The sequence below is a fragment of the Phaseolus vulgaris genome, chromosome 9 (genome assembly GCF_051622355.1).
Source record: "Phaseolus vulgaris cultivar YP4 chromosome 9, ASM5162235v1, whole genome shotgun sequence".
Classification (NCBI taxonomy): domain Eukaryota; kingdom Viridiplantae; phylum Streptophyta; class Magnoliopsida; order Fabales; family Fabaceae; genus Phaseolus; species Phaseolus vulgaris.
Window position 1 is genome coordinate 24373252 of NC_143506.1, and position 17994 is coordinate 24391245.

Below are 17994 nucleotides of genomic sequence, written 5' to 3' on the forward strand. Positions count from 1 at the left end.
TCAGCAAACTTATTCTTGTACTGCTACACTAACTATATATATATATATATATATATATATATATATATATCTTGTGTCAACTAAAATAAAGGAGAGATTTTTACTATTCAGATATAATTTCACAAAGTTATTTAAATGGTTAAAATTTTAAAAAATTATTAAAATTATGTTAAGGTTGAAATAAGATTTGAGTTGAAATATGACATTACTTATCTATTTTGGTAATTTTTAAAATTTTATTTACTTTAATAATTAATAAATGAAATTTCATGTGAATGATAAAAATCTCACTAAAAAAAGTGTTGAAGTATAAGTATAAATTATTTATAAAGTTTATAAGGTAGGAGCATTTTCTCCTGCAATGAAACTGGAGAATAAAAAAAGGTGAGAAATGAGGAGTAATGATAAAAGAAAAGAAGTAGATAGATGCAAGAGTTGGTGAGTAGCAGATAAGTGAAAGAAACTGAAAGATGAAAGAAAAATTCTGAAGGAAGTTACTGCCTCACTCCTTCTATATTGACTCAACTCCTCAACAATGCCATCTATCAACTCTTTCTGCATCTTCCATCCCCTTCTCTCTCTTCTTCACAACCCTCCAAAACCTCACACATTCACCTCTCTCTCCCTCTCTGTGTCTGCACAACAACAACAACATTGTTTGTCTTTTCAGTTACTCTACTTTAACATTGGTATATAACTCTGATTGTTATGTTTTTTTTCCTTCTGGAGTAAATTTACCATGCATGCAGTCCTTGTCTTTTCCCTTCTATCAGCTTCTTTTTTGTACTTCTTTCATCTATGTTCATTCAAAACCAATTCAGATAAATGTGTATATCACCAGATATTAGCAACTTCAAGATGTTAAACTAAACACCTTTAATGGTTTATGGACTTCTAATTGAGTTTTCTGTTAGTTGATTGGACCGTTTTTGTTCATTAGAAGTAGATTTGTTGGTGCAGGTAAGAATAAAAATCAGATGGTTGCATGCCCCTGTAGGTGAATAGTTTATATGAGAGGAACAATGGGTGCTTCTCCTCATTCCGTTGAAGCTCGACACCGTTTACCTGCATCCATGTGAGTTAGTTTCTTCTTATTCTTTCTCTTCTCTGGATCAAAGGTGCTTTTTTAACATAAAGGATTCCCCACTAGCTTCAAAACTCACTCCAAATAATCATGTTCTTTGCTTGGGACCTATTATCATCATAGAGATAATAGAGATGAGATTCTTATAAGATTTTTTTTTGTAAAAGTTGAGTTATACTTATTAATTAATAAGATATCAAAATCATTTAAAGTTAAATAATTATACGAGTAACCTGTAAGAGTAATATTAATAATCATAAATTCCATATGATAAAATTACTGGTTTTTATAACAAATGTTTTATTTTAAATAATTCATATTACGACATTGTAATGTTTTTATATTAACTATATATGAAAATGATATTCTCTAGAACTTGTTAGAGCATTGATTCTTTTACATATTCTACATTTTCAAATCATTTTCTATTTTTTTTTCCTGTTATATCATTATTACTTATTGTACTTTACTTTGATTGCGCGTTGAGTAACATTATTTTAGATGTCTAAAAATAATTTCTGAACTTGTTACGATTGCGACTGATATATGTTAAAAGGGTAATTTATTTGGTCTTGTTATCAGGCATTAAGGTACATTTCACCTTATAACTAGGACCCATCTCTTTTGTATGAAGTTCTGTTTGAGGTTAAAAAGCCAACTTTTTCTCTTCCTTTCACGTGAGATTTGTTTTGCTGCTTTAATTTGTTTTTGCCGAGGTTAGGAATCGTAAAACTATGCGTGGTTTTAGATAAACTTAATCTGTGTTACATCTTATATTTTCTAAAACCAGCAGTGTTTACTTTTTGTGTCATGTTCATATATTCATGATGTCAGAGACAGTATTTGTCTCCTAGTAACCTATTAATGTAAACTGGTACAAAATTCATGATTGAAAGAACTGCGTGTATAAGCTCAATTGCATGCATGCACCTAGTTAAAGTATTTTGTAATGTTGTCAAATCCTTTTCAAAGAAGTGGAAGAACCTGCGTATAGTTAACATATCTTCTGGAAATGACAGTGACATTTTATCTCAAAATATTTCTTATTTACTGTATAAGGAAGCTGAGCAAGCAACCACTTCCATCATTATCTTTCTACCCTCTCCATTATTTCATGCTTTAGTGAAAATGTATATAGCCAAAGAACAAGTCTGTATCAACAGTGAGTCACTTAGGGAGCAATATTCCAAAGATTCACCAACTACATATATAAAACAGTATAAACCAGTGGTTGTCACAATTTACAAAGTTGTTTAAGGTTTATTAGTGTTTATGAAACAAAGGAAAGAATGCTTTTACAACCTTGTGGGACACTTTACGATTTCATTTTGGTTAATTTAACTCTCTTGCACATGAATCAAATCAAATTCTATACTCACAAAATAAAGTGGAATAATTAATCAGTTTTATACTCAAAACTTGTAGGGTTTTGCATATTTCAAAATTATGGGGACATGTAATTTTAAATTAGCATTACGTTACGAATAGTGTTTCCTGAAGTTAATAAGTATAAACAAAAATAACTAAATTTATGCTAATTAAAAAGGTCAATAACATTATTTAATTTCAGTAAATAACTTTTTAAAAACATTCATCATTAAACCTTGTTATTATGAATAAACAGGAGTCATTAAAAATAGAATCACAAAAAGGGTGTTTCAGAAATAATTTTATTAAAAAAATAAAATTAGTTATATTTGTTTATATCTAAATTCATCCTAAATGGCAATTTTCTTTTATAACCTTAAGGGTAGAGGGAGTAACTGTTTAATGTAAGGGAGAAGTCCAAAAAGCTTGAAACTTTTTCTATATGTTTTCTGCATTTACTGGTGTGAAAAAAAAAACAGAAGGTATGTTTCAATCTGACAATGCTTTTTTGAGTTCTTTAATAAATCATATATCTGTAGTAGGCCCGAAAATGAATCAGTCATGCTTGCGTAGAGCTTAAGAATGATGAATGATGATGATCAAGTTAATAAATTTGGAACAGAATGATTGCTGTGTGAGACTCATCAATTCTTTTATGTTAGATTTCACTTCATCTCTTTATTCAATTATAAGCATTAAATGAGTGATTAAATTAATTGTGGTGATTCGTGGATGTCTCTTTTTTACTTAGCCAACGAAATTATAACCATTGTGCTTTGTTACCTCATTAGATGCAATCTATTAAGTGGTTTTAATGTTACCTCATTATATGGCACTGTTTCATCTTTGTATCAGTAGATTCCAAAACCCTCTAGGCACATGTTTTTGATGAAAAAACAGGAATGTAATTTTATTCTGATGTAAAACCAAATCAAATAATGTGCATGGAGAAAGATAACACAAACATTTCATTAGAAAGCTGTCTTGAAAATCTAAGATCAATCAAAGATTAGAGTTGGGGCTGATACTGAGCAGTATATCAAACCTTGTGCAACTGTTTGATTTTCTTATTTGTGTAATGAATTTGTGCTGAATGATGAGTTGGTGCAGTGAAGATTTATACAAACGAAGATTGCCAAGAAGCAAAGCAAATGCAGAGAAGCCTTTCCACTTATCAGTTCAAGATAGGAGCTCAAGATGCAAGTTGTCTTTCTTAAAATTCATCCTATTGATAACCATAAGTGGCACTTTTGTAACACTGCTGTATTCTCCAGAGGTTTACAATACCAACCATTTATCAAGCTCAGGCTCTCGGTAAGTAAATCTATTACTCTACACTTCCAATTATTTTTTTATTCTTAAACAAACAAAAACTTCATTTCATGAACACAATTTCTAACATTAGTTCAATGCCCTTTAAAAGTTTCACTATATTAAGGATAAGCTTGGTATCTCTTAAATTAAAGCCAGAGGGGAAAATTATAAGAAGATTCCAACATTACATTTTTACACAGACTATACAATGCATTTCCTCCTTTTTCTACCCTTCCATTGCCTTCTTAGTTGTTCCAAAAGTATTGTATTAACATCTTTGTACATTCACTAACTTCTTAATTGTATAAAAAATACTACATCATGTAAAATATTGAAAAAAAACAGGAGAATTGGTTGAATTAGATTTTTTTGTTGGAGTACAAATGTAATTTACTCAGTAAATAATATATGCTGAGAGTGTAAATATTTTTTACAGTTTCACTGAATCACATATTGATTTTTATAATAATTATAGAGAAAGACCGATTTTTTATTGATGGGGCTTGCTTTCTAAACTCAACTTTTGTCAGAATATCTTAAATTGATATAAATTACCACCTCTTATCAGATTCAACGATTGTGATTTTTTCACAAATTTCTTATGCAAATATGCGAACTCCTACCAACCTGGTCTTTGAAAATGTGAAACAAACATTTTCTTTGTAACAAGAAAAGAACCAAATCTTCATCATTAGTTTGATATAGACGAGGTAAAATTGAAGTGTTGACTCCTAATGTTTGAGTGTGTCTCCTAACTTTGCGAACAGGTGGATATGGGGTGGTGCAGATCCTCGTTACATATCCAATGTAGACACTGACTGGGATGACATACAGAAAATTACGGATAAGCTGACAGGGCAAGACGAACTTCAAGGAATTGGGCTTGTAAATTTCAACAAGACTGAACAAGTCCATTGGGAGCATCTTATTCCTGATACAACACATGTTGTTCTGCCTCTGGAGAATGCTGCAAGAAATGTGACATGGGAATCCTTGTACCCGGAATGGATTGATGAGGAAGAGGAAACTGAAGTTCCTGTTTGTCCTTCTCTGCCTACTCTTAGGTCCCCTGGCATAAGACTTAACCTCATTGCCGTGAAGCTTCCTTGTAGGAATGGAGGGAATTGGTCCAGAGATGTTGCTCGTTTGCACCTTCAGCTTGCAGCTGCTGCCCTTGCAACCTCTTTCAAAGGCAACTACCCTGTTTATGTGCTCTTCATTACCAACTGTTTTCCAATACCAAATCTGTTTACATGCAAAGAACTAGTTGGACGTGAAGGGAATGTGTGGTTATACAAACCAAACTTGAGTGTCCTGAGAGAAAAAGTCCAGCTTCCGGTGGGGTCTTGTGAACTTGCACTTCCAATGAGAGGCAAAGGTAAGTTGTACTCTCTTTCTGTCCCTTAAGATTCTTGAGACAAAATATAAAGTAGTTAGTTAATTGTTGTAACTATCTATGTTTCACCAACAAGGTTTTAAAAACTCGTCTGTGATCACAATTTGGTTCTCTAGAACCACAAACCGTAGTCACAATTTAAAAGCTAGATCGCAAACAATAACTTGTTTACATTTACAACCACTTTCTGGATATTTTGATGATTGCTGAAGACTCCCAACTCCCAAAGACAATAAACAGAAGTGGACACTAGAGGAACACAGAAAGTGACCCTTTTCTTCCATGCTTATCATACTACATTCTCATCCATGATCATGAAAATTAAAATGACATCTTCGCAATGTGATTATTGCATCTAGTAGTACTATTGTATGTACTACTACTACTATTGCAAGATACTAAAGGAATTTAATTAATTGGAAGCAGAGTTGGCTTACAATGGGAATGCTCCTAGAGAAGCCTATGCAACAATTCTGCACTCAGCTCATGTTTACGTTTGTGGGGCTATAGCTGCTGCACAAAGCATCCGCATGTCTGGATCAACTCGAGACTTTGTAATACTTGTTGATGAGACGATCAGTGGCTATCACAGAAGTGGTTTGGAAGCAGCAGGATGGAAGGTTAGAACAATACAAAGGATCAGAAACCCCAAAGCTGAAAAAGATGCTTACAATGAATGGAACTACAGCAAGTTCAGGCTATGGCAGTTAACAGATTATGACAAGATAATATTCATTGATGCAGATTTGCTCATACTAAGAAATATAGATTTCCTATTTGGAATGCCAGAAATCACCGCCACTGGAAACAATGCCACTCTCTTCAACTCCGGTGTCATGGTGGTTGAGCCATCAAATTGCACATTCCAGCTCCTGATGAATCACATAAACGAGATAGAGTCCTACAATGGAGGGGACCAAGGATATTTGAATGAAATATTTACTTGGTGGCACAGGATACCAAGACACATGAACTTCTTGAAGCATTTTTGGATTGGTGATGAGGAAGAGAAGAAACAGATGAAAACTTTATTGTTTGGCGCAGAGCCTCCAATTTTGTACGTCCTGCACTATCTAGGTGTGAAGCCATGGTTATGCTTCCGGGACTATGATTGCAACTGGAATGCTGATATCTTTCATGAATTTGCAAGTGATGTTGCACATGCAAAGTGGTGGAAGGTGCATGATGCAATGCCTGAGCTTTTGCAGCAGTTTTGTCTCCTGAAATCAAAGCAGAAGGCACAGTTGGAGTGGGATCGTAGGCAGGCTGAAATAGCAAATTACACGGATGGGCATTGGCGAATAAAAGTTAAAGATAGACGCTTGAAGAAATGTATAGATAATTTATGCAACTGGAAAACCATGTTGCGGCACTGGGGTGAGACAAATTGGACGGATGATGAGTTTTATACTCCAACACCACCTACCATTACCAAAACATCTCTTTCGGCTTTATGAGTTCTCTTCTCAGTTGCCCTTTATAATTTCCTCGCATGTGTTAATTTCCTAGTGTTAGGAAGAAGGGATGACGGAAACATTTTTCCTCATACATATTTTTTCATGCATAAAAATGATGTATTCTCATTCTGATCATTTAGTGAAAGATTTCTCCACGAATCAGTTTTACAGGAATTTACCTACATGAATCAAACAAGAATCTAGTAATATATGTTGATTTTGGCTTAATCCCAAGTCCCACATCGGTGGGTTCATTGTTTGGGAAGGAGGTTTGAGGGTTATAAATTAAACTCTCCCCCTTCACTGTTAAATATCCCAATTTGTAATATCTTCTCTCATAGTAATAAAAGGGAGCTGTTTTTGCTGTGCTCGGAGATTAGGCTAAACAGGCCGAACTCCGTTAACAATTTTCGGGTGTGTTTTTTCCTCTTTATCTCTTTTATTATTCCGCTTTATTTATTCAATATTATTTGTCGGGTAGCTCTGTTAGGGTTTTGTTTTAGTGGGAAAATTACCCGTTTTTCCCAACAAGTGGTATCAGAGCCGAAGGTTCGCCTTGGGTTGTTTGAAATTATTTGTAATATTGAATATTATATTGTGAGTCTGTAATGGCAAATTCGGATCAAGAAGGGAAGGCTCTGCAAGATGCAAATGTTGCAGAAAGCAAAAGTGATGTGTTGATTGTCTCGCTTTCAGCATCATTGCATCCAGATGAGTGGATATTGGATTCAGGTTGTACCTATCATATGTGTCCCATTCGGGAATGGTTCTTTGATTTTCAAGAACTCGATGGCGGGGTTGTTTACATGGGTAATGATAATCCATGTAAGACAGTCGGGATAGGTTCAATCAAGTTGCGGAATCACGATGGATCCACCAGAATTTTGCGGGATGTACGGTACGTGCCAAAGTTGAAGAAGAATCTCATCTCATTGGGGGCTTTAGAATCTAAAGGCCTAGTTGTGACGATGCGAGATGGAATTCTTAAAGCAACTTCAGGAGCACTGGTGATGTTGAAAGGCGTGAGGAAGAACAATTTGTATTACTACCAAGGTAGTACAGTGGTGGGGACAGTAGCGGCAACAACTTCTAGCACTAAGAAGGATGCTGAGGCAACGAAGTTGTGGCATATGAGGTTGGGACATGCTGGAGAGAAATCCTTGCAAATTCTTACCAAGCAAGGATTGTTGAAAGGTACGAAGGCTTGCAAACTTGAATTTTGTGAGCATTGTGTTCTGGGAAAACAACGAAGAGTGAAGTTTGGCACTGCAATTCACAATACCAAGGGTATTCTGGATTATGTGCATTCAGATGTGTGGGGACCTGCCAAGACTCCGTCAATCGGAGGTAGGCATTATTTTGTCACTTTTGTTGATGATTTTTCCAGAAGAGTTTGGGTGTTTACTATGAAGAACAAAAATGATGTGCTTGGAATTTTCCTTAAGTGGAAAGCTCAAGTTGAAAACCAGACAGGAAGGAAGATTAAGGTTCTCCGAACAGATAATGGAGGAGAATACAAGAGTGATCCGTTCCTGAAGGTATGCCAAGATTGTGGCATAGTTCGGCACTTCACTGTTAGAAAAACACCACAACAGAATGGGGTTTCGGAGCGTATGAACAAGACACTTGTGGAGAAAGTTCGTTGTATGTTGTCTAATGCTGAGTTAGGCAGAGAGTTTTGGGCTGAGGCTGTGACATACGTTCAACATCTCGTCAATCGTTTGCCATCATCTGCTATAGATGGCAAAACCCCGTTAGAGGTATGGTCTGGAAAACCTGCAACTGATTATGATTCTTTGCATGTTTTTGGTTCTATTGCATATTATCATGTGATTGAATCAAAGTTGGATCCATGGGCAAAGAAAGCTCTTTTCATGGGCTTTAGTCCTGGAGTGAAGGGATACCGTTTGTGGTGTCTAGAGGCAAAGAAGACGATTATCAGCAGGGATGTTACCTTTGATGAATCTGCCATGTTAAAGAAGGTAAATCCAGAAGGAGCTGATAGTACTCCGCAACAGGTGGAGTGTGCCCGGAAGCAGGTGGAGTTTGAGCCGACAGTGGTGATCCCAACACGAAATACCACAAGTGACTCTCCTATGGCAGAAGAAGAGTCAGATGAGGAAGAGGTTCCTACCCAAGAATCTCAACAGCAATCAGTGCCAATTGCAGTTAGAAGACAGAGACGAGATATTCAGAAGCCTGCTCGTTTCATGGATATGGTTGCCTATGCACTTCCAGTTGTTGATGACATTCCATCCACTTACCCAGAAGCCATTTTGAGTTCAGAGAGTGGTAATTGGGCAGGTGCGATGAAAGAGGAGATGCAATCTTTGAATAAGAACAAGACGTGGAAGCTGGCACAATTACCAAAAGGTAAAAAGGCAATTGGGTGCAAATGGGTATTTGCAAAGAAAGAAGGATTTCCTAATAAAGAAGATGTTCGCTACAAGGCAAGGTTGGTTGCTAAAGGCTTTGCTCAGAGGGAGGGAATTGATTATAATGAGGTATTTTCTCCAGTTGTAAAACATTCCTCCATTCGAATTTTGTTGGCCTTGGTAGCACAGTTGAATTTGGAGCTTGCTCAACTTGATGTAAAGACCGCGTTCCTACACGGTGATTTGGAGGAGGAAATCTATATGACTCAACCAGAAGGATACAAGGTTGATGGTAAAGAAGATTGGGTTTGTAAACTTAGCAAATCGTTGTACGGACTGAAACAATCTCCGAGACAGTGGTACAAACGATTTGATAAGTTCATGAAGGATCAGAAGTACAAGAGAAGCAAATATGATCACTGTGTGTATTTGCGCAGACTTGAAGATGGTTCCTACATTTACTTACTCTTATATGTTGATGATATGCTGATTGCAGCAAAGAGCCAAGTTGAGATTGACAGGTTAAAGGCTCAGTTGAGTAAAGAGTTCGAGATGAAGGATTTGGGGGAAGCCAAGAAGATTCTCGGCATGGAGATAAACAGGGACAGAGAGAGGGGAAAACTTTGGCTGTCACAGAAGCAGTATTTGCAGAAGGTACTACAACGTTTTGGTATACACGAAGATACAAAACCTGTAAGTACCCCACTTGCTCCTCATTTGAAATTGAGTAGCCGTTTATCTCCGACGACTAATGAAGAACGAGAATACATGGCGAAAGTCCCATATGCAAATGCAGTTGGAAGCTTGATGTATGCAATGGTGTGTACAAGACCAGATATTTCACAGGCTGTGAGTGTTGTTAGTAGGTACATGCATGATCCGGGCAAGGGTCATTGGCAAGCTGTGAGATGGATTCTACGGTACCTCCAAAATACCTTAGATGTTGGATTGACATTTGAGCAAGATGAATCACTTGGTCAATGCATAGTTGGATATTGTGATTCTGATTATGCAGGTGATTTGGATAAGCGACGGTCTACTACTGGTTATTTGTTCACTTTAGCAAAAGCGCCAGTTAGTTGGAAGTCTACCTTGCAGTCTACGGTGGCTTTGTCTACGACAGAGGCAGAGTATATGGCGATTACAGAGGCTGTGAAGGAAGCAATTTGGCTTCATGGGTTGCTTAAAGACTTGGGAGTTGGTCAGAAACAACTTGAGTTATATTCTGACAGTCAGAGTGCTATTCATTTAGCAAAGAATCAAGTCTTTCATGCACGGACGAAGCACATTGATGTTCGCTATCACTTTGTGCGTGAGATTCTCGAAGAAGAGGAGATTGTTCTCCAGAAGATTCACACTACGGAGAATCCTGCAGATATGCTCACCAAGGTGGTTACAAGGACCAAGTTTGAACACTGTTTAGACTTGGTTAATATCTTGCACATTTGAAGTTGGCGTCCGGAGGCGCAAATTTGAAGCACTGTAAAGTTTGTTTTTGTTATGTTTTGAGAAGATTTGTTTTAGGTGAGACTTGAAATTAAGCCAAGGTGGAGATTTGTTGATTTTGGCTTAATCCCAAGTCCCACATCGGTGGGTTCATTGTTTGGGAAGGAGGTTTGAGGGTTATAAATTAAACTCTCCCCCTTCACTGTTAAATATCCCAATTTGTAATATCTTCTCTCATAGTAATAAAAGGGAGCTGTTTTTGCTGTGCTCGGAGATTAGGCTAAACAGGCCGAACTCCGTTAACAATTTTCGGGTGTGTTTTTTCCTCTTTATCTCTTTTATTATTCCGCTTTATTTATTCAATATTATTTGTCGGGTAGCTCTGTTAGGGTTTTGTTTTAGTGGGAAAATTACCCGTTTTTCCCAACAATATAGACAACAGCTCTAAGATGGATACATAATCGTGAGATATGCATGAGTAACCAATGTTTTCATGTTTGAAAAGTACGAGCGCAAAAAATGAAGGATAGTACAGAGATCCGGACAAAAGAACATTTTTTAGGAATCATATAACTCACACAAACAGCTTAGATTGGTATAATTTATACTGTAGCTTCACTGAAATTTCTGCAGACCTGCATCCCAGTGCAGCCACCTTACTCGAATGCAAGTCTTTCTAACTGTAACAAGCATTATTCTTTGGTTTGAAGATGCATACCTAGTCATTTCCTAATCATAAAGCAGTCATTGGTTCATATATTAGAGAACTTATATATTTCAAAGAGTGAGTTAGTTACTGTTTTGCAAACATTAGTTGTCCCTTTCTTTTATGTTCTGTGACCGCTCGCTAATAGTCTTGATTGTATATCAGTAGGACATCTTTGTATGCTTTGAGGATTAGTGAATCCTGCTTCATTCTGAACGTAACAAGATTCATTCTCTCTATTCTTGGTTATTGATCTCAGCATATGATTATTGATTTTTCAATTCAATGTTAATCTTTAGCAGTTTTCATCTTGGTTTTATTTGATACCTCTTCTTACATCATAGTCGGGGGATTCTTCATTCTTCTGTAACCTACAATAGACAACCAATTTCGTGACAAATTCAGGTTGATAAATCATGGGTTAAATATGTTTTTTCGTTAAATATGTTTTTTGGTTCTAATATTATAACACTCAATTGGTTTTCGTCCTAATATTATAATACGAAATTGATTTTCATTTTTGTCCAAATTTTAGACCATACAAATACTTGTATGAAAATGATTAGATTGAATTTTTCTGTACGCGAAATTGATTCAATTTGAAGTTTATTTCCATACTACAAACACCTGAATGATGTCTAAAGTTTGAATCAAAGCAAAAACTAATTTCGTGTTATAATATATAGACTACAAACATATTTAACCCGATAAATTATTAGTGAGTTTTCCTAAAATGTACACTTGGTTGATTTATTTGTTTTTGTCAACTAATCCTAAGTTAAACCAAACAGTAAGTCGCATTAGTTAATAAGGTTTAGTAACAAAACCTATGCTGTCATTTTAGCTATATAAAGACAATAAGATTTTACTTTTTTTAAGTGGAGAACTAAATTGAAGGCTCATTCCATAGATGCACAATGACATCCAAAATGTAATCTAATCATCGTGTCAGTCAATGAAAGGTGGACAAGTGAATTGCTTTCAAAACGTCTCAAGACCTTTCGGCAGAATGTGACTGCCTCCTACATTTGTTCAACTCCATTAAAAAGTATATCATGTCGGCAGGTAGATCTAACTATAACATTAAAAATTTCACATGGTATGCAAGCAAACGATTCTTAGGGCACCAAGTGGTCTATGGACACTGGTTGACCACATGCACATTTAAGTGCAAACACTTTCATGTTAGTCCATCGTCTTAATGTGAATATGGGGACCGCATAAAATGGAATCAAATAATTAACTTCTTTGAAAAAAGGGGTATGGTTCATATTCAAAAAGAAATCATAGCCATTTTCTTATGTAGCTAACGTGCTGGAAAAGCTTTTGAGTGATGAGGTCTTGTACTCCTAAAAGCTCTGTAAATTGGTGAAGATCAAAGATTATAGTGACCTTTTTGGAATGTCCCAATAGAAAATTTTATAACAACCTTCTATTAGACAATATATAATTGGAAATAAATATCACTTTACTAAATAAGTTTTACGAGAATAGCTTATTTTTTTCAAAATAATTATCAGAATAAATGCGAAAAAATCATTTCCCATATCATTTTCCTACGACTTTAGGAAAATGAATTTTAGTCCAACAACTCATTAGAGTGAGTGTTAACTCCAACTCATCTAAAAAATAGATTTAGTGAACAAAAGTTTACCCCAATTCTATAATTATATTTCTAATTATGTGAAATCTGCAACATCATTAAAATAAATAAAATATAAATATATTCAATTAAGGGTGTACACAATGAGTAGGATCGAGTATGAACCATAAGTGGATGAGAAAAAAAATCCCCACTTACTAAGATGATCCCTCCTCCCATTCCTCAATACATGGTCAGTCCTAGGACGGCCTACTGACTGAAATGATGATACCAATCATCTCCTTGAATGAAATTCTGATATGAGTAAGAGAATACGTGCTCGGCTGGGACCTGGTTACTCCAGGGCACCCTCTGAGTCAGATTTGAACCAGGTCCTGAGTTCTCAAATTCCCCATAATAAAGCGTGTTCAAAGCAAAATCCCCCGTCCATGGCATCCATCCCTCTGGTGTGATAAGGGTTTCAAAGAATGTATGTATGAAAACTGTTCTAGAATACTCCTTCCATGGCCTCCCCAGATAGTTTTTGTGAACTTGAGGTTTGCTATAATACAATGCCATGTATTCCTCGGTACCATTAACCAAACAGTTCTGGAAAACAAATCCTGTTGACTGAGCAGGGTCTGTCCTACCGTGTGCAGTAACAGCATTGTTCTCACCCTTCTCTGGTCTGTCTTGCCGGGGCCGGACTAGGATTTCACAGTCTTGGAAGATTGCTGCCGAGTTCCCAAAGATGAAGTCCACGTTGCCTAGTATGCGGCAAGATTTATAAAATTGGCGCAGGGAATGAGCATAGAGAGTATCTTGGTTGCCTATGAATTCACAGTTTTCGATGACAGAAAGATCACTGTCTGATCTGAAGGCCACTGCTTGGTGAGCATTAGCACCAGCCGTGTTCTCAATCGTGAGATCCTTTGCCATAAATCCATCCCCAGCAACCCCTGCCATATTAAATAATTAACTCATTAACAAATCTTCCCCCCTTGCATGTCAATGTAATCCCAAATCTTCATACTAGTTTCCAAAAGTAGTTAAAAACTTGCACTTTATAACCCAATAGTTACTGGCATAGTCATATCCTACTTGATGTTGAAGCAAGCAAGTGCTATTTTTTTATGAACTTAGGATAGGGAAAAAACATTAGCATAGTTCCTTATGCTCTGTAATCAGATAAGTATTTTATGGCAATAATCTATATCTATTTTTAATACAAACTTTTATTAAATAGATTAGTAAAGAAAAATTCTAATTTATTGAAAAACAATTCTGAAAGTACATGACGAACTGCGTCTAAATTATGTCCTGTACTCGTATCTCTAGATTAAGAGTAAAAATTCCATATTCGTTTAAGAAGTTCTTTTTTGTTATTCCATAAACGAATCACTAACAACTGAAAATATCGCTAAATTTTCATGCCACAGAATTTGTATCCATTATCATCAAGTGTTACAGAACTTGGCTATAAAACTTTTCAAATAACTTTTAGTTTTGTTCTCCCGTCAAAAATTGGAAGTTGACATCAATGATTGATATCAATATTTCAGGCGAGTTTTTAAAGTAAAGTGAAAATGCAGTTAATATTAAAAAAACAGGAAACTCAAAAAGCATACATAAAAAAAAGCATGAAAACCTTAAAGACAGAAAAGAAAGAAACTGACCAACGGTGGCAGAGCTGTAAGTGGTGATGCCGGGCTGGGCCACGTTAGCAGATCCCGTGATCACAGTCCTACCCATGCCATCCCCCAAGAACACCACATTCTTCTTCCTGTACGGAACCCTCACCTTCTCTTCATAAACCCCTTCCTTTATATATATCACAAACCTCCCTTCCGCATTATCCGGCGCCGCGTTAACCGCCGCCTGCACCGTCTTGTAACAGTCCCCACCCTTACACACCACAGCGTCCGCCTTCAAATTCTCCGCTATCTTGGGTAGCGCCCCGAGTCCCGGAGTCCCGGAGGGCTCCCAGAAGCCGTCGCGCTCCGTCATTGGCGGCCTCCACGATGCGGTGTCGTTTCCGAAGATGTCGTAGGAGACCATCATGCTGAGAGCGTTGCTGGAGAGGGTGACGAGAGACTCGAGGAACGACATCGTTTCGGCGACCAGCGCGGTGTGGTTGATGTACTTGAGGCCGTTCCAGCAGCCGTACTGGTAGCCGAGGGAGGCGCTCATCCAGGCGCGCGCGTCCTTGGTGGCGCCGCGGAGGAGTGCGGCTTTGGCGAGGTTGGTGCGGTGTCTGGAGTAGTGGAGGACCTGGCGACAGCTTTTTGCGTTGGTTAAGCGGGTGCGGTTGTTCGCGGAGGCGCTTACAATGGAGCGCACCTTGGATCGCGCGGTGACGAGATTGGAGGAGGAGGCTCGGAGGGCGGATTGGACGATTTGGAGAGGGGTGGGATTGGGAGGGACTCTAGGGCTGAGGGAGGCGTGGCATTGGGGAGGGAAGCGCGTGGCATTGCAGGCTCGGTGAATCTCCACGGCGGAGGAGTGAGGGTGGAGGTTGAGGAAGAAGAGGAGGGAGAGGAAGAAGAGGGAAGCCATGGAGAGGATGAGGAGGAAGAGGGTGGATCTGAGGATTGAGATTGGGAGGAACGTTGGTATGGGTTTAGTGGGTTTTCTCATGGTTGGTTGAGATTAATTTCAGGACTCTGTAATAATTGGAAGTAATTGGAAGGGAGTTTTTGTTTTGTTTTCAGTGATTGAGAGTATTTTTAGTTCATTCAATGTCACTGTGACGTGAACAAACAGTAACCATTGGAATGAAACCGATGGATGGCGGGAAGGGATTTCACAACACAACACACTCCGTTACTATTTATATTTACATTTAATGAAGGTTTTTTTTCTTCTAACTTTTCATTTTCTTATAAATACTTGTTTCTAAACAAAAATTCAACACTCTTGTCTTTTTATAGTAGTTTTGAAATGCTACTAAATATACACATAAATATCAAGATTAAGCTATTGGGAAATTTACTACTTTGGTATAATTTCTTGAAGAAATTATTATAATCGACAAATTTTAATTAATTACAAGAATAGCTACTTCAAAAAAAAATTGTATTTATATTGACGTCTATTTTTTAATATCGTTGCATATACTAGTGGCATTTGCATATATTATTATAGATTTAAGCATCACAAACTATCTATAATATGACAGTTTTATATAAATCGTTACAACCATGTCACTTAATATTTTATATAAAGTGATATTTTATGCATGTAAATGATATTAGTTAAAATTGTTTTAGTGTTTTTAATTGAAAAACAATTTTATTGTAAATAGTATGTAAACAACATTTTATGAACGTTATGGAGATCCCACATCGACTAGAGATTAGAGTGAATATAAGTGGGTGCAAACCTCAATCCCATGAACCGGTTTTATGGGGTTGAGTTAGGCTTAAAGTCCACTACGTAATGAGAATTTTAATTATCATTATTATAACTACGTATGAAATGTGGTACACTATTTACAACATTTATAATTGGAATATTAAATTAATGTTATTTATCTATCAATTTATAATCTTATAATTTAATAAAACATATTTTAATAATTATTAATATAATAATTCAAAAACGTGTAATAAAACATATTCATTGTATTTTAAACATAGATCAAAATTCATATAATGACACCAAAGTACTAAATACTGAAGTTAAATGTTCCACTATCCAAATACATCAAATTACCAAATATAGTAAAGTACAAAACACATGTTATTATGTAGAACGTCAAACTATAAACTTCTTGGTTTAATTCATACCAATTTTGCTTATTTAAAACAAACAATATCTAAAGGTGGTAAAAATTATTCTGTAACATTTATAGATGATTTTTCTATATACACCAAAGTGTATTTAAGTAAACATTAGGACTGAGATTGATTTAATTAAGAAAATTAATACTTGGACCTTAGTAGATTTGCCTAAAGAAGCAAAATCCATTAGTTGTAAGTGGATCTTTAACATACTAATGGATCCATTGAGAAATATAAAGCAAATGGATTAATAGCGAAAGGTTTTACTCAAAATCCTAACATAGATTACTTTGATATTTTTGCTCCAGTTACTAGGATTTCCTCTATCCGTGTTTTGTTAGCCCTAACATCTATCCATAAGTTAGTAATTCACCAAATGGATGTTAAAATAGCCTTTTTGAATGGTGAACTAGAAGAGGAAATTTATATGACTCAACCTGAAGGATGTGTAGTTTCAGGTCAAAAAAAGAAAAAGTATGCAAACTTTTAAAATATATGTATGGATTGAAATAAGCACCAAAACAATGACATGAAAAAACTTAATAATGTTTTACTTTGTGAAGATTTTTCTATCAATGATGTTGATAAATGTGTATTCTAGATCTGAAAATAGTGAATGTGTCATTATATGTTAATATGCGGATGGCATGCTAATTTTTGGTACATGTGATGATATTGTTTTTAAAACAAATTTTTTTCTTTCATCTAAGTTTGAAATGAAAGACATGGGTGAAACAAGTGTGATTCTAGGAGTTAAAATCATAAGGAAGGGAGATAGTATATTACTATCCCAAGAACAATACACTGAGAAACTTCTTAAGAAGTTTGATTACTATGACTTTAAGTCAGTAAGCACCTCTTATGAAGCTAACTCTAAATTAAAGAAGAACAAAGGAGAATATATTTCTCAAACTCAGTATGCCCAGATAATTGAGAGCTTATTACATTTAATGAGCTTTTCTAGACCAGATATTGCTTATGCAATAAGTAGACTGAGTAGGTACACTCAATGTCTTAGTTAGGATCATTGGGATGCACTTGTGAGACTCATGAAATACTTGAGAGGTACAATGGATTATGTCATTAAATATAGTGGACTTTCCGTTGTGCCAAAAGGATACAATGATGCTAATTAGAGCTTTGATGCATTACATCTTTTTCCAACCCAAGATTTATTTATTTATCTATTTATTTATTTTTATTTTCTATCTTTTGCAATATGTGGGGGATTGTTGTAAATCTTAGATATCACAAAAGATATCAAAATAGAGTGTTGTGAAAATTAAGCAAGTGTTGCAAAAGTTACGTAGCAAACGTGTCGAAGTTTTAATTCAAATCTAAGGGGAAGGTTTCTCATACCCAAAAAACAAATGGAAGTTGGATTGTTTTTCTCTACAGTTTCAAGTTGTTCTAGTGTGACCCGATCACCTAGATCAGAGGAGCGACCTTCTCCTTTTCTGGCAACCTCCTCCTTTTCTGACCGA

At 36.1% G+C, this 17994-nt stretch overlaps 2 protein-coding genes across 2 annotated transcripts; one reads left to right on the top strand and one right to left on the bottom strand.

The window, feature by feature from the left end:
• Window positions 1-342: 342 nt before the first annotated feature.
• On the top strand, window positions 343-6778 carry LOC137822000 (UDP-glucuronate:xylan alpha-glucuronosyltransferase 1). The gene is made up of 5 exons (XM_068626839.1): window positions 343-689; window positions 961-1075; window positions 3563-3766; window positions 4534-5144; window positions 5589-6778. Exons 2-5 carry the CDS (start codon window positions 1011-1013, stop codon window positions 6617-6619), a joined length of 1911 nt encoding a protein of 636 aa, XP_068482940.1. The 5' UTR covers window positions 343-689; window positions 961-1010; the 3' UTR covers window positions 6620-6778.
• A 6069-nt stretch (window positions 6779-12847) lies between these two features.
• On the bottom strand, window positions 12848-15533 carry LOC137821804 (putative pectinesterase/pectinesterase inhibitor 51). The gene is made up of 2 exons (XM_068626560.1): window positions 14405-15533; window positions 12848-13687 (listed from the first exon to the last, which is right to left on the bottom strand). Exons 1-2 carry the CDS (start codon window positions 15363-15365, stop codon window positions 12999-13001), a joined length of 1650 nt encoding a protein of 549 aa, XP_068482661.1. The 5' UTR covers window positions 15366-15533; the 3' UTR covers window positions 12848-12998.
• Between the last annotated feature and the right edge of the window lie 2461 nt (window positions 15534-17994).

Coding starts and splice junctions, on each gene's coding strand:
- LOC137821804 (XM_068626560.1), bottom strand. CDS start 15,365: ATGAGAAAACCCACTAAACCCATACCAACGTTCCTCCCAATCTCAATC. Junction 13,688..14,404: donor TTACAGCTCTGCCACCGTTG/GTCAGTTTCTTT, acceptor TTAATATGGCAG/GGGTTGCTGGGGATGGATTT.
- LOC137822000 (XM_068626839.1), top strand. CDS start 1,011: ATGAGAGGAACAATGGGTGCTTCTCCTCATTCCGTTGAAGCTCGACAC. Junction 1,076..3,562: donor CACCGTTTACCTGCATCCAT/GTGAGTTAGTTT, acceptor GAGTTGGTGCAG/TGAAGATTTATACAAACGAA. Junction 5,145..5,588: donor ACTTCCAATGAGAGGCAAAG/GTAAGTTGTACT, acceptor AATTGGAAGCAG/AGTTGGCTTACAATGGGAAT.